Here is a 17840-nt window from a genome sequence, read left to right as displayed (position 1 = left end):
TAATATTTCTGCACTTTAATAAACCATGCCTTAATGCAATTTGCAGCGATGGAATGTTGTAGTTCAAGTACACTTTCACTAGCAATTCCTTTCTAATTTCAAAATTGCCCTTTTGAGACATGAGACAGTTTTGTTTACAGCTCAAGTTTAAACTGTCCAATTTACAAGTTTGCACTTAAAACCTGTTGTTTAAGATGAAGAGAAGAAATAAAGTACATTTGTATTTTGTAACACAGTTGAGCCATTTTCATTATTTAAGAGCAGATTGAATCTAATCGAATCGAATCGAATCGTGATTAATCGATTCAGAACAGTATGAATCGAAATCGAATCGATTTAAGAAATGGCCACGATACACAGCCCTAGAGAATGTCCTCAGTTGGTCGAGATTTCGGGAATAACCAACATCTATTTTAGAGGATGAATTTTGATTAATCATCATTAATTAATTGTCTAATACAAATAATCGACATAATGATATTTACCTCAATTCATGGCTATTGACCACATCTTCATTTATCATACTTATAACATCTGCCAATACTGGATCCAAGTTACTTCCACTAGTGCTACATTTGAAAACACTGGAATTATCAGCATTGGATCAATCGGCAAGCTAGCTGTTGGAATTCATTCCAATTGTTGGAGATCAATCAGCAGCATTTCGCAGAGGGACTTGGGAGTACATAAAAATAAAAACACCAGAACTGTTTCTACACTCAGAATGAGGATGGATGTTCATGGATCAACTGACATGTAGCATCACTATTCCTTATTCTGTTGCACAAATAATAATAATTATAATAGTTGTTATTAATAATAATAATCTAGCAGAGACACGCCAGTACATCCACATGAGGCTGTGAAGATCACATGAGCACTTTGGCATGTGCATGCATTCAGCGGTTAAACCAGTCCGAGGAAAGATGACAGTGACAGAGGGCTTAAGGGCGAGACGTTAAGACATAATCGATTAAGCCCACAGGCTGAACACCTGCCTCTCCACAACGTGTGGACTGAGAGGAATCAACGTCATGGACATGTTTTATCTGTTCCGGGGGACACAGACAACCGTTCTGACTGGATGGCGCTCATCCAAACGGGCCTAGGGAGAAGTGCTACTAATGGACAATGTTCTCTTTGGCCTTCAACACCCTTCTGCCTTTTGTGGGTGAGTCACTGCACTCTGATACACGGTCTACTCAGCGGTCTTGGACCCTGGAAGAAGACGACCTGACGCCTCGGGATATTAACCCTTCAGATACCAAACAAGAACACACACACTAGTGTGGAGTGCTTATGAGTTGAAAATATACATTCAGAGGAATCTAGTAAAACATTTAAAGAGCAGAGTTTGAAGAAGTTGAACTACTTAAAAAAAAATATATGGATAGGAATGGAGCGTGGGCAAGTTGACAGCCTCTCAAAAATGATTAGGATGGAGTATGTTCGTAAGCTGAAAACCTTGAAAACATTATCAGGATGTTTATGTTCCTTAGTCGAATACCTTGAACAACAATTCTAAGAATGAAGCATGACTTGATGGGAAAGCATCTCCAAAATATGTTAGGATGGTGAGTGAGGAGAGTGAGTGATACACACAAATAGACCTGGGATATACTGCAGTGTGCATGAGAGAGGGTACGTGGGCTGTGTCTTACCCGGTGCTAGGTGACGAGCGTCTGTCTGATACCTGGTACATGCCTCTGGTGCTCCCGGACATGCTGGAGTTCCTCTGAAAACATAGCCAAGACCCAGGGCGCGCGTTAGTCAGACGGGACTGCACAGACACAATCATCATAGCGGTGTGGTTAATGGATCGTATCAGAGTGTATTGACACTACTGTACTTTGTCTTAATGGGATCTCATTTTCATTCAAGATTATTGTGTTCATTGATGTTTTTACAAATTTGTTGTGTAGTTTGTGTCTTATGTGTAGAACCAAGACACCCAGTTGACAGCGTTTTAACCTAATGGGGATCCTTTGATAAACAAATAATATATGAATCATAATCTCAGAGAATTTTCTAGGGTGGAAGAGTCTCTCGGTCACTGTAACATTGGGACTGTGATCTCAAAGCTTCCTTTCCTTCGTACTACATCTGAAAAAACAGCCTCTTGTACTTCAAAGCTGAACCCTCATCTTCCTCCACCTTTCACCCAGTGAAATACACCGTCTTCCAGCACAATGCTATCTCCCAGTATGGGCCTCCCATGGGAAGAAAGGATCCACTCTCTATTGCGTCTGAGACACTCTGGATAAAAGCATCCACGACCAAATGGCCCAAATCATTTAACGTGATTATATCATCTCAATTTCTTCTTTATTGAAACGTGTCTCCATGGAAATGGGCTTGCCCCGGCAGATGGTGATGGAGCCGACGCTGGGGGACGCTGAGGAGAGGAGTGAGGAGAAGGTTCAGGTCCTTAAGTGTTCCACCCGCAGGTAGCGAGCACGTCTGCTGTGCGGTACGCTCGCTGGCGCGGTCGGACTGTGAGTGAGGGAGCAGTTTTGATGGCTTTGTACGACAATTAAAAGGAGGAGCTCTAAATGAAATGTGCTTCAGGGTACACCTTTTCTATCAATTCATTTACAAATAAATAAGGATCTTCCCTATAATAGCTGTTAATAATATCATAATATTCCAAGTAATTATTCCGAAGATAATTATCGAGTTAAAAGTTTAGACGTTTCAGCATGCATTTTTCTTGTATACAGCGTGCAGATTCTTGATCTAGAAGAGTTTTCAATATAGTGTGTTTCATTGCTTTTCAATATGAAAGAGTTTTAAGGCATTAACGAGCAAATTAGGACTCAAGACTAAATGTTTCTCTTATTCATTCATTTTGAGGTGAAGTATTTATGTAAATGTTATCAATGTTCATACAAGGCAGCAGCTTTACCACTTCAAATCAGTGGCTTTAAATTAAACCTGCACAGTCGCCTGATAAACCTGATTTGTTCACTTCATGAACTAATCAGATGCAATGACCTAAACCTCAGCCGAGGGCCAAAACAATTACCAATTAGTAGGCACAGTCGACAAGCTGTCGACAAGTCTATTATGGCCTGTCCTTGAATGTACTACAGGGTCCTAAATCAATAGAATCAATGCATTATTTAACAGACACAGCTACTACTATTTGATACATTTGAAAGCTTGGCCACAAAACAAAAGGCCAAATCTGCCAAAAACGACAAATACTGTCAACCTTCGTGTTTAAAACTCGACAGGCTTCAATGTGAACAATCACAATTGGCATATCAGCACGAATCGTAGTGGCATCCATTGGGATCCATTGTGTTAAACACAGAAAAAAATCTAAAACCCAATTTTCCGCCGTGTGTTGTCAATCTTCTACGTGATTCTACCCGTAGAGTGCCCGCTTTACATGACTGAAGCTCTGCTGTAACCGAGTCAGACTCAGGCCACGAGGGGATCTGTAACCCACTGCTCATCAATGGTGATCGTGATGTTTAGTACCTTGCAGCTTGATTTGTCCCAAACCATGAACCTTATTGCACACTATTTAGGGAAAAAGTTCAGATGGATTACAGACACTAGTAATCCCCCCGGAAATCAATCAGGGTGACATGTATTGGCCGCAAAAACAAGCCACACCGTGTTTTCTGCACCATGTGCAGGAAAATCTGATGACAATGAAAACCCTAACCCAATGCATCATGGGATATAATGTGGGGAAATGTAGCCAGCAGCTGTACACTTCTTTTACTGTGCCTTATGGGTATGAAGCAGCGCATGACACAGGAAACCAAAATTGCAGACCAAATGGCAGTGCGCCCTCACTACTGCCTTACACAGGGCACAGAAGAGGAGAGCCGAGATCGACCGGCATGGGTTTCAATTATCGTCTTCTTAAACTGACCTGCCGTCCGTTGCCCTTTGACCCCTGGAAGCTGCAGCGGCCCAGGCTGCCGTTGGGCGTGCTGCCGCAGCTGCTGATGATCTGCAGCTGCTTCTCGGCGCGGTCGGCGCGGTCCAGCAGCTCCTCGATGAACTGCTGCAGGCGCACCTTGGCGTTGGCCTCGCGTGCGGCCGTCTCCTGCAGGAACTGGTCGATCTGGGCCACCTCCCTGCAGGGGGGGGGGCGGAAGGACGTCTCTTACACACTCCATTGTGGTCTGCTGCTGCGTGTTGTTTGTGGTGATGTTAAGGAACTGGTACATTTTGGACAACCTCCCTGAAAGTGTAGGAGTTAGACAAATGGAGGTTTTGTAAGATTTTAGGAACAAAGACTGCATTGTTACGAAACAGGGGCATGTATCTATCTATCTATCCTTCTATCCATCTATCTATCCAGATATCTGTCAGTCTGCCTTTATTAATCCACAAATGATGGTATCTGTGAGCTGTTTCGGGGACATTTGTGGTGTGAAACAAATACTTGAAAGATACTGAGTCAGACTCTTAAATATAGTGTTAAAATTAGGTGACTGGGGTTTTCGAATCAGTCTTAAGGAGTCTGTACTGCTAAACACAGAATAAGAAAAGGGTAAGCCTCTGCATCCTGTAGAAGTACACAAATCACTGTGCTTGACGGGAACTCCAAAATAACATGTTTTGCTATGTTGGTTCAAGGTCTGATAATAACTGCGCTCCTTAAACTCATAAACAAGTCATGAAACGAAACACATCTCAACCAGTTGGAAACATTCAGAGCAAACATTGTAATAGCAGTAGTACAGATAAGAGACCACATGCACGACAATAACAATATACAAACAATATCAACCTCAGACCAACACGGGAATCCCTCAATACATCAACACTCAACAAGCACGCACTTTATATAAAACATAATCATGTTTCCCCTACAAATCAACCCCGGCACCAAAACCCTCTCCATCTCTCTGATCTCTTTATAGTCCTCAAGTACATCCTCAAACCAACTTCTTCCAAAGGAAGCACATTCTACTATCCTCTGGAGGACGGAGTACCCCCCCCACCCACATGTCTGTTTGTAGATGCAGGCTGTAAACACAGGCCCAGCCGTCATGCTCCTTCCTGTAGCTGGCTGTGCTCAGGAGGGCTGAACAAGGAGCTCTGCCGCTACGCCTCATGCCCACCGGACTAGACCAGGAGGGAGGGACTGTTGAAGGCAGGCCCGCCAGACGTCGGTCTAGACCTGACTATCTATCTACGGGGTCAGTCACGGAAACTGGGACACCGGAGCCGAAACTCATATTTTAAGTCGCTCCGTTTACAACAATGAAATCTGATCATATATATTCTTGGGGTGAATATAAGACGGGGATTCACGTTGAGTAGAATCGTTTGTCCAAAATATGTTTGGATGCCGAGCATAATTGCTGCCTATTAAAGGAGCCATTTCTAATGCAATCAGCGCTTCAACGCTTTAGAGAATAAGGCCAGCCGTACCGAAATAAAACAATTTCCCCCTTTGCCAGAGTCCTAAATATACAACCAAAGCGGAAACCTTTTTCTCTTGCCCATTAGAATGGCTTGTCAGGCGACCAGCAAACAGAGGCTTTAAGATAGAGACTTTCACTGTTGTATGAACATCTTCTGAGTGTGTGGTGGTACGGTCCCAGAGACACACTGCAATTTTCTTTCCGGTCCCAAGATGAAAGACTTGAAGAACCCCTCCCTTACACATTTAGAAAGATTACAGCAGAAACCATAGAGGGCTGAGAGTATAGAGAGAAAATCAGATTTTCTCTTTGACATAACAATAAGAGACATGAAAAGGGGAAGCTCAAATCAGGGAGCTCAAAGCAACACACTGGAAACAGTGTCAAGGATGGGCTTCACCGCTGATAAACACACGTTGGCAGCTGTGTGCACACAGCAGCACAGAAGAGGTGGGAGATAAACGCTTGAAGGATTTCACATTTCAACACCTCAGAGACACACACACACACACACACACACACACACACACACACACACACACACACACACACACACACACACACACACACACACACACACAAACGCGAGGAGCAGGAAACCAACACGTTCCCCTGGAGATAAATGGGTGCTAATTCCCAGTGAAGATGTGGGTACAAATCTCACAGAGGAAGTACGGCGGTAGCTCTACGATGGGGCGTCCTGTGCCAACACATTGTTTTAGATGGGTGAAGGAGAGGCTGACCCGGCAGACAAGAAAGAGCTATCGCGCATAGCAAAGGAGCCAACGCTACAGCAATGAAGGGACATGTTTGGGTCAACATTTAACCAAAATTGCCTATTTGGGCTCAACATAGACATTACAAGTCAAGTCAAATAACTATTGCTGTTGCTGCATTCATCACCCTAAATAAATAGTATTGACACCATTACTTCCCTAAAGTATGTCCATATTTTAACAACTAGCTTGAAAAAGAAATGACACAGGGTTGCTTTGTAGTTTGAACCTCCAAATAAATCAACAGATTTTTGGTAAATTTCTCCTATTGGAAATAAAAGGATTAAAAGCTGTCAAGATCGCCCTTTCAAGTCATCCAAATGCCTGGCAGCCAAAAAACATGAAGTATTTAATTAAAATAGGAAAAAAAATACACATCAAAGTTTGACGTCACCTGGTGGCCACGACGGACGGCTGGTATTTCCCAGAGTTCTCTCCCTGGCAGACGAGATGAATGACCCCTGACCTTTTGAAGAGCCGTCTTTAAATGTTAATCAACCTCCCTCGACTACATCCCCTCAGTCGCCATCGTTACCGCCGTTCATTCAAAAATGATTCCTCATTAATATTCATGAGCTCATGAATAGCGGCGTCTACCACACACAGTTGTTTGGTGCGTTTTAAAAACACAGCGCAGTGCCTGTTCTGACCAGACTGCGTCAGTAAGGCAACTGGGAACTATGCTGTTACGATCGACACCACAGCCCCACACAATCAAACATATGCAACATGCCACAGCTGTATGGGCCCACTGCTAGCTAAACAAGGGGCGGATAGTGGGGGGACGATGGCGTCTTATCCCCCGCTGGAAGGCACCGGGTTCGATCACTGATGTCCTTCAGTGAGACGCCTAACCTCCCGCCCATGCCTTAATGTTGTGTATTTGTATTCATTGTGCGTCGTTTGGGAAAGGAGCGTCTGTTAAATGACAATGGGCTGCGTAGTAAAACCCTCTCGGCTACACCCAGGCTGCCGCTTGAAGCTGGAGTGACGGATCACCAACTGAAAGGATGGAAGAGAGATGAGAGAGTCGAGAGAGGACAAAGCAAACATTGGGATCCCGACGGAGGACAAAGAGCACTGCGGGGACACACACACAAATAACGGATGCTCTTTTTGCAGAGTTGTTGAACACAATATGGACGCCAGACAGGAAACAATCCTGTCACTAATTCATCACCCTCCATTTGAAAATATGTGTACTGCTCAGGGTGTATTTGGGCAGTGACTATAGATCATAAAGCTTTTTATCTCACTGAAAGGATCGAGAATAACCTCTTTATGAATATTTAGGGAACTAGGGGCAGCTAGTCTTAGGCTGTTCTCAGACAAAAGTCTTGTTCAATTGTGGTAGTAATTACTGTGAACATACACCCGTACATTTTCTATTTATTTAGTCATTGCTGCTGTCCCCATTCATAGAAGCGGCAGAAGTTCTAGGAATGGATAAATAAATTATACATACTAAATAGTGTCTAATGGATTCAGTAAACATACCAAAAGAAATGCATGGTGTTAATGACAGCCATCTTTTCATGTTTTGGCGGCCTCATTTTGATTAGCTAATGCCCTCTCTTTGAAGAGGGGAACGTCGTTCAGCATAATATCCAAAGAGGGGCAGAAATCTGGCCTCCTTGTGCGGGTTGGCTGCAGCTCCATACCGCACTCTGAATGAAATACAGAGAAAAGCAGAAAGGTCACATTTCCTTTTATTTTGGGGACCATGCCGTTTTATTGATTCCCCCATTAAAGAAGCAAATTATGATTAACCACACTGGTACAACCACTCATCCTGAAATAAAACGATATCTCTCTAGTGCTGCTCATTGGTATTCCAAATCCAAACGTCACTCCTATACCCCTGCCACGAGCCATGTTTGCGTATGACTTTAATGATACACATCGATGATGAATGTCATGTTTAGATTATTCTTGTGTGAATCTCACCTTAAGGCTTGCAGCGTTATCGTCACCGAGTCCAGCTGGCTACCGTTGTACTGACGTAAATCTCTCTCTCTCTCTCTCTCTCTCTCTCTCACCCCCTTTGTGTACATGAAGAACCACATGTCTCCTCTGCTCAGAGAATTATCCTAAGCCAGTATTTCTCCTCAAGGACGGTTTATGCTCACGCCTCACAGTGAGAGGTGATTAGGCGGCTGTGAGATTGTCGTTGGCCCTCTGGTTTAGTCTACAGATGTATACAAGCGCAGTGTTTATTTTATTTAGCTTACTTCAGTATATATCTATGCATAAAATACTTAATCAATAAAATCTATACAATTATTTTATATTCTTTCGTTTTCCCTCAGGGATTAACAATGTTAACTTCCTCACCTATGTTTTTTTAATGACCCTGGTTATTATTAACAAGTGGGGAATAATAACCAGGGTTAATAATAATAATAAATTGTATAGACCTAGAGTAATTCCTCATAAATTAACTGTGGCATAATGTCCTCTTTTCAAACCTCCCATCTCTGCTGAGCAAAACGGTAGACGTATAATAATCCAAAGAGACAAATGGGCGGTGCGGTTTGTGGTTAGAAACGAGTGTACAGTAGCCCTATGTCAGTGGCTTCCCTTTTCTTCCTCTGACTGTTCAGAACTGCAGTTTAGTAATTCCTGCTGCACACACAGAGCGAAACCTACTGTCGCTGACACTCTTTTTCCATTGCCCTGAGACGCTGTTTGTGCTTCACACTGTGAAAGAAGTCACTGTTTAACAGCCAGATACTCAGCTGGCAATGGGAGCAAGTGAAGGGCAGAGTCAGGCAAAGGAGAGAGAGAGTGAGCGAGAGAGAGACACAGACAGATAGAGAGGAATAGAGATACAAGGACTGGCTTCTTAGTATTGCAAAGAGTCACATTGCTCGAAAAGTTATTCTTTCAAACAGGTGTTGGGTACAGAAAGATGCCAATTAGAGATCTAAAAATGCAGTGTTGGATTGGGTTGTAAGATGCTTATCCTGCAATCAAAACACAATGCACTGTTGTTTTTCTGCTTATTATCTAGGAACTAGAGAATTTGAATGATGCAAAAGATAGAATCTTCTGGGAGAAACGTCCCCAGCTACCCATTGGACTCACCACACTTAAATTAGCATACCGTATGCATTATGGGAAAGCATAATGATGGCTTAATGAATAGCCTGGGCATTCGCAGTGAATAGCAACTTAATTAATGTTAAGAACGTTCACCCAAACACAAACACCCAATTACCACTGCACGGTTTAATCAGTTTACTATGTCAGTTAGGGGGTTAGAAAGGGATTAAGACACCCAGGGGGGTCTGTCATATAATGTTAGCCTTGTTGAGCCGTGCCCTCAGTCTGCAAATAATGTAATAATAAAATGTACAATGGTTTTAAAATACCATCCCTAACAGACACAAGCTTTCAGATTTTACCCAGAAGAATTGAATCCAGAATCCAGATTCTGAAAGAAGATTGTAAACAGATAAGCCTGTTGGTAATTCTGTCGAGTCTCTCCAACAGAACCCTTCCCTACTTACCTCTATACTACTTATATTCACGACTATCAATCTACTGATCCACCATTGACTTTTCATATCTGTTCTGTCTCTATCTCTACTCATAAACCAATGAGCCAATCAAAGGAAATGGGTCCTTTTGGAGGACAAAAAAACTGCGACTGACTGTCTGTTGCAGTCTGCATTCAGTTGCAGACCAAAATTAATGAACTGAATCAAACAGCCCAGCCGTCGTCGTGGTGACCATAGAGACATGATAGGTGGCTATCAACAGTCAGCCCAGATGTTGAGGCCCTGCGTGCCTTGAAGCATGATGAACACGACACAGGAAGTCATACAGCAGAGATACAGACACACAGGTAGAGATACAGTAGAGACACACACGCACACACACACAAACACACATGTAGAGATACAGTAGAGAGAATAGATACATTAGAGATACAGATACAGGTAGCTAGACAGATACAGTAGAGATACAGATACAGTAGAGATACAGATACGGGTAGAGATACAGAGTAGACGCAAACACAGATGGAGATACAGTAGAGATACAAACACCGATGGAGATACAGTAGAGATACACACACACAGGTAGAGAGATACAGTAGAGATACAGACACCGGTAGATACAGTAGAGATCCATACAGAGGTAGAGATACATTAGAGATACACACAAACACACAAAAGTAGAGATACAGTAGAGATATAGACACAGCTAGAGATACAGAAAGAGATACACGCACACATACACAAACAGGTAGAGATACTGTAGAAATACACACCAAGGCAAATAAAGACACAGGTAGATACAGTAGACATACACACACACATGTAGAGATGTACACACACAAAGGTAGAGATGTACACACACACAGGTAGCGATAGAAACACAGGTAGAGATAGACAGAGGTAGATTTACACCGGTACAAATACAATAGAGATACACACACAGGCTAGCAAGCAGATAACCACCACGTTAACAGAGAGAGAGAGAGCAGACTAGGAACAGAAGTGGAAGATGAAGATTCAATTGTGTTTGACATCACAGCATGAGTACGCCAACCTTGAAATAAAATGTTCAGTATTTGTTTAGATCTATTTCAAAGGTTATCTATGGAGAGAGGGAGTGGGCAGCTACTGCCTCTAGGGCAGGAATAGGACCAGCTCCATGACGTATAAAGCCCAGGGTCAGTGTTAACAAAACATGCACACAGCTGCTCTGGTGTGGGAGGGAAAACTAGAACACACGCTAAACATGCTAACTCCCCGAAACACCCACATTAGGTCCAACCCCATTACCTTCTGGCTATGAGCAATGTGGAGACTGAGACAGTGGTGACTTTGTTTCTAAGGAATCACTTAAATCATATCCAACAGCAAAGACAATAACAATACCATATCATAATGGCATGTCTAGGTCCACTGATAGAACAGCATTAAAACTGCATTAAATCTTTAGGTTCCTGACTCACACTCCAAGCTAAGAATGAATGCACTTACGGAAAAGTTAAACCCTTTGAAGAAAACTACCAACTGCAATCCGAGCAGATAGTGTTTCATGATCCATAATTTGGGGGTTCACAGCAGAAAGTACAGGACAGTAGCAGCATTAAAGAGATACAAATTTAATTAACTTATATTTAATTAATTTGTATAGAACCAAAAAGATGTATTTTAAGAGATTTACCATCTACATCAACAACGAAGACTGACCAGCAGTAGCAGCAGCATACAATAAACCACAACCCACATGCACTGAGACTTACTGCTGTTTGTGGTTCAGCTCCTCCTCCTTGCTGACCAGGTCCTGCTTCAGGTTGGCCAGCATCTCCACAGAGACGTCCACCTGGCGGGACAGCTCCGAGGCCTTGTCCTCCAGGTCCGTCTTCTCCTGGCTCAGCTGCTGGCTCTCGTGCTTGGCCCGCTCCAGCTCGGAGCTCTTCCTCTCCAGCTCCGCCTGGAGCCGGCCCACGCGAGCCGCTATCTTCTGCTCCACCTACCGAAGACCACGAGGAGGAGGAAGGAGAAGAGATAGAGGCCGGGTCATTTTCACATTGGATTTATTTTTTAATAGTCTTTACTTTTCTGTAGAAAAGGTCTAACAAAAATAGAAATTGGAAAACAAATCATTCATAATTTCCATCATTGCCACAGGGATCATAAGGAAGTCCATTATTGGTCCCAATACATCTGTGTTGTTACCATGTATTATCATGTGTTACTGTATCTTCTGAGTCACCTATGTTGTTGTTTTTCTTGTTCATACATGTATTTTATTTCTGTAATTTTAGGTTTCCTTGAATATCTGGCAGGGGACAACAGATGTAAACTAGCATCTTAGGCTATCTCTGGCTCACTTACAGTTTGACCGTTGATTAGCATTTCAATGTCCCTGAAATAAACCAAGAACTAAATTTGGCAGGAGTACCTCCTCAGACAGCTTCTCCAGCCTCTCGTCCAGGTCCAGCCGCTCAAACGCCCGCGCCTTCAGCCTGGCCAGGCCCTCCTCGTAGGCCGCCTCCACCGCGCTGGCCGCAACGTTGGCAGCCACCGCCACCGCCGTGCCGGGGTTTCCATGGGAACCCTGGTCCGAGGACGTCATGGCCTTCTTGACGAAGATGTCCCCGAGGGGGAACTCCAGGTTGGGTACGTAGCGGGCGGCGGCGTTGGAGTGGCCGGGCACCAGGCCCAGCTCGTCCGGCCCGTGGAGCTCCCTGAACGGCCGCTCCTTGAAGCCCGAGGCCCGCAGGTCAAAGGGGTCGTTGTTGTTGGCGGGCGTGAGGAGGGCGCCCTCGGCCACCAGCGGCAGCAGGGCGGCCGCGTCGCACACGCTGTTGGACTTGGAGAGGACGTACAGCGTCTCGTACGTGTGGTTGTACTCCAGGTGGGCGCGCAGCGAAGACAGGCTCCGGAAGCGCTTGTGCTCCCCACAGCGAGGACAGCGGTAGGGCAGGTCCAGCGAGGCCATGCCTTGCGTGGTCGGGAGGGGGAGGGGGGCAGGGCAGTACCTCTCACGCGGCCCGGCGACAGCGCCGGTACGAGGGTACCATGTGGGCGTGCCAGGCGGGCCCTCTCATGGTGAACTGAGGGCAGCGGGGGGCTACGGGGAGCTGCTGGCGGGCTGCGGATGGCCGGTTGGCAGCCGGGGTCCTCCAGGAAGGGTCTAGAGCGGGCTCAGGCATTGTGCAGACATTGTGGATGCACCTCTCTGCGATGCCAGTTCACTGGGTTGTTGTCTTTTTGTCTGTGGTCTTTTGATCTGGCGAGCAAGGGCCCTGAAAGTACACAAGAGGGAAAACGTCATGGTTTGAAAGAGCCTCATGCTTTGACAGGCCATGTCCGGTTCTACAATATATTCAAACTCGAGATACTTCATTAAAATGAAGGACATTTTAGGACATGATTAACAATATGCAGGTGATTGTTCCCTTTGAACATGTTGTTTTTGCAACAAAAAAAACTACGTAACACTTCAAACCCACCGCAGAGATGAGAAGAGAAAAGAGAAAGTATGAGTGCTTTGAAATCCCCATGGCATTGTCATCAATCCTCAATGGCTCGGCAAAGAGACATAATTTAATATTTATTTTGTCTACATATAGCTAACCTAACCCTGTGTGTAATATATTGGCCTATATTTATTTATGAACATACACAACTATAAACCCTGATACCATGACCATCAAGAAATTCAAATAAACCCAGGGGAAGAACCGAGTCAAGCATTAAAAGACAACCATAACAAGGATGCTTAACTAAGCAAACAGGGCATACTTTTTTTTTTCACAAAGCCCCAAGAAAAACACATCAAAACTTTACTAACAAAAAACTAAAGGAAAGTACTCAAAAAACAATGAACTCAAATGTCCAGCCAGGGGTTCGTAAAAGTACCTGGCATCTAATAAAATGAAATCAACACAGTTTCAGACTCGCTGCTCTACTGAGATGCCCAAACCAAAATATTGGCAAACCAATTTGTAGGATCCACATTCTGTCAATGTTGACCCCTTGGGTGACGGTCAACAAGTTAATCATGGACTAGACGTCATGATTTGTGAAATCCATAGCAATTATTGTGCTAACCATGTGAACATAAAGAGGCCAAAAGCTAGAACTCCATTCTACACCACAGTACTGTGTTTTAAAGATAAATAGATCTACCTAAATTAAACAGATGCTGAATATGATTTACATTCATTGTTGTATTTACATTACAAACTGTAATGTAACTGTAACTAACATTTATAAATACTACAGTATGTACACCAAAATGACCATCATTTCTATGTTTCACGTTTAACTGAGTGTTAAACTGAAGTGCACCTACTCAGTTGCCCTATATTTTGGATATCCAGACCTTCTGCAGAGGAGGAAAAACACCATAAAGAGATGCTCTTTAATGTAATCTTCTGGGGCTGCACTCTGTCATTAAAAGTGCTGCCAGCCATCACTGCTTTTAATAAACTATCCAGAAATACTATAACGTTTTTTATGTTGCTTTATCTTGTCCTATTTGTTCACTGATAAATGTCACTCTTTTATTATGCATCCGGATACAAACGTGACCACATTTACATACTGAAGAAGGTAGTTATTCTCCCTCACGTTAGCAGGACTTTTATACAGCAACGTTTCTCTGAGATGCCTGAGGATTTACACACTCGGTAAACAAACTATTACAGTTATATTTTCTGTAATAGTGTTCAGAAAGTGTGGTTAAATGAAAAAACAGCTGAATTGTCAATCAATATTGTTTGTATACCAGACAACAATTTTGCCTGGTATACAAGAATACAATATTGATGATGAGACATAACAATAGAGCAATAGAGCACTCCGAGATCTGATGGTGAACCTCACAGGAATGTACATGTTAAACACGAACATGAGACAACAAAGACCACAATCAGTTGATTCAATATGGACTGTTGGTGTGACTTTCTGAGCAAATTGATTCAGTTAACCCATGTGATTGGACCAATCAGCCGGGGAAAGCACTAATGTCAGCAAATCAGAGAGGGCCACAGTTTGTGGATCACTGAAAGCGTTCCTAATGGTTTATAAGTGTTAAAAACGAATGTATAATGTATTTGATATTGAAGGCAATTTTTAGTGTACGGAAACTGAAATGAATTTTGCAGAAATAGGTTTGCGTGAATCTGTTAACCAAATGTGATCAAATCAAGCCATAGGCCTCAGATAAAAAAAAAGACTTTTGCTTCATGCTGACACTCTTTAAAATTCTTATCCGAATGAGGTTAGTTGGCGGAAAGATCAATAAACGTACAAATATTATATAGTGTGCATATTTTTGCTGCAGACGTCGAAGGAGGACTTATCAGACTCCATCATCTTCAGTCTTTTCAGTTTTTCACTATCTCTGTGGATGGTTGTCCAAACAGTTTGTAGCATTTATGTGAATGTGTAAGAAATATGAACATTAATAGGTAAGTGGCAACTGGCAAGTATTGAACACGGTTATCATATGGGCCTATCGTAAATATGATTGAATATATTGAAAATACATTAGTGCTATGGTTTCGGAATGAGAGCAAAGGCATACAATGATGTTCTTGTTAAGTTATGAGAATGCCCTTCAATCCATAATAATAACATAACATATTTAGAGGTGGTTGAATATGGCTTTGGGTATGTTAGGCCCAATCCCATTTCTACCCCTTACCCCTTCCCCTTACCCCTCCCCCTTGTTTTGAAGGGGGAAGGGGAAGGGGTAAAGGGTAAAAATGGGATTTGGCCATAGTCTCCCTGTCCCCAGTCTACCTGGACCAAGATTCACCCCCTAACTCCGGGTCGGCGTAGCTCAGGAGGAAGAGCAGGTGGACTTGTAACTGGAAGGGTCTTCATTCAATCCCCTGGCTCCTCCTTTCTGAGTGGCGAGGTGTCCCTGAGCAAGACAACTAACCCTCACTGCTCCCGACGAGCAGGCTGTCTCCTTGCATGGTTGACTCCACTGTCGGTGTGCCAGCATGTTTAGGAATGCCCTAAATGTAAATGTAACTCCTTGCCTTCAGCCTATTGACCTGCATCTGTATTCTCTGTGGTCGCTTTGTACTGAGCAGTGATGCTGCTGTGTACTGTTGTGACATAGAGCATATGGTACCTTGCTCTGTCAACAAAACAGGACGCACACACAGGAACGATGTAATTACTCTTACTTGTCAATGATGCAGATTCTGATTTTGTTTGGCAACTTCCTTCAAACCCCTTTGCGGCCACCACTTTAAATGGGTCAACACACATAGATGCAGCCACTTAGAAGAAAATAATGACTCTGACTATAGTTGTAAAATGACAATGTAGGCCTAGGGAGGCTACACACATTTACTTGACACAGACAGGCAACGTTAAACTATGTATCTAACAACCTACTACTATTCCTTCTTAATACATCAAGGGAATGCCCCATACATTCTCATTCTTAAAGCAACCACTCAAGTCCATCCGAGCCGGTCTAGAGAGGCTGTGAATGGTTAATTGATTAGCAAATAGAAAAGGAGAAACTGTCATCAAGGTTGATGCATGTGGCTCACGTGGATCCATCTCGCTCAGAATGGGTGTGGACGGCACTGGACGCGCCATAAACATTGTTTTTTTATCCCCCACCATATATCATCGTGTTAGCATGAAGTGTTGAACATGGAGCTAACCCAACGACTTTAAATGACACATCTGCTGCGTATCAATAGGTTCACAGGGATACCACGGACACAAGACAGCCCTGTTCGGGGGAGACGGGCTGCTAAAACGCGTCTGCATGGCACGCCGCGATTTTTATCCCGTTTCTAAAGCATTGGCCTACGGTGAACGCTAATTTAATAGGAAAAAAACGACAACCTCTGCAAAACGAACCCAAGACACCGTGGTTTTGGTTCACTGGCCCTCTCAATGTCATATCCCCAAGACACATGTAGCTAGTAACGAATGAAGAACAACATGCCTCTCACCTCTCTGGCGTCCCCCCGTTTTTTTTTTCCGCTCCGGTTAAAACCAAACCGCTCGAGCCATTTGTTGACGTCAGCGCGCCACTCTGCAGCAGAATCCACACCAGGCCTGCAGTGCATGCAAGAGGTACGCACGGCAAAAGCAATTGCTGGCGCTAGTAGTAACACTAGTCTCGACACAAAGAATTGACAGCGGATGCAACCATAAAATATGTAATGACAATCCGTTGATGCTGCGTTTTGCCCGGTCGTGTCAGTGGAGTTGGATTCGTCAGGGGCTGAGACAGCGGGAGCTAGGACATCAGGGAGGGAGTGAGAGGAGGGAGGGAGGGAGGGAGAGAGAGTTAGGTAGCCAGAGTGTGTGTGTGGGAGAGAGAACCATATAATCCAGCATAGCATCCTCAAATGGGGAGACAATTGGGAGGAACACAATGATGGAAGCATTAGTTATTTTGGGGTAAAAATCAGCATCTTCAGCGTCATGATAGCTCCAAATAACTATCTGTGTAAAAAGGAGAGGATTACCTGTATTACTATTGGGACTGTGACCTAGAATTTAAACCATACCATACCAAGATGCATGACTGGGGAAATATATATCGTTTAAGAGCTCTTATGGAAAGAGCCAAAAAGATAGGCATGTGTTTGTTTGTGTTTCAGGGTTAGAGATGATGGTGTTCGTTTGAGTGCATGCTGTGTGTGGGAAGAATCGTGTGCAAGGCAAGGCCAACTTTTCTGAAACTATTTACTGAAACCTGTGCTTTGTAGCTCGCAGCCAACATTTTTCTGCAGAATTATGGACAATTATGATTCTGCCGAAATAGCTAAATCTGCCCATTCACAGCTAACACGTTCCTTAGTGTATCAAGAACAGCAATGGCAGGGAAACACCGGACAATTGAAGTACCAGCTGTGGCTGCAATACACATATGGTGCTGTTTTCAATACCTCAACTTCACTAATAGAAAGGACCTGTTCTAGAAAATATCAGCAAAATATCAGCCCTTTAACACAACTATCCCACATAGCCAAAAGACTGTTTAATAATACTGTTGAGTAATTTAGCAGAAATTTTCTTCCAAAGCAATTGACAGTGGGTTAAGACACAGAAAGTAGCAGATATAGGGGTTAGGTATCTTGCCTATGGATGCCTAGCTGGGCCCATGAGAGGATAAAACCCGCTATCCCAGATCAAGCCCCCATATAGCCGCT

At 43.6% G+C, this 17840-nt stretch overlaps 1 protein-coding gene across 1 annotated transcript in view; it reads right to left on the bottom strand.

The window, feature by feature from the left end:
• The window catches only part of fbxo41 (F-box protein 41), a 30313-nt gene extending 13371 nt beyond the window's left edge, over positions 1 to 16942 (bottom strand). Inside the window, exons 1-5 of the mRNA XM_030352044.1 lie at positions 16632 to 16942; positions 12095 to 12941; positions 11433 to 11662; positions 3890 to 4097; positions 1662 to 1735 (exon numbers count right to left, since the gene is read on the bottom strand). Coding sequence (XP_030207904.1) covers positions 1662 to 1735; positions 3890 to 4097; positions 11433 to 11662; positions 12095 to 12634 — 1052 coding nt within the window. The 5' untranslated portion in view covers positions 12635 to 12941; positions 16632 to 16942. The remainder of the gene's footprint in view (positions 1 to 1661; positions 1736 to 3889; positions 4098 to 11432; positions 11663 to 12094; positions 12942 to 16631) is intronic.
• Between the last annotated feature and the right edge of the window lie 898 nt (positions 16943 to 17840).

This window comes from Gadus morhua, chromosome 3, assembly GCF_902167405.1.
Source record: "Gadus morhua chromosome 3, gadMor3.0, whole genome shotgun sequence".
NCBI lineage: Eukaryota > Metazoa > Chordata > Actinopteri > Gadiformes > Gadidae > Gadus > Gadus morhua.
Note: the sequence above shows the minus strand (reverse complement) of the source record. Positions and strands in the feature narration are given on the sequence as shown.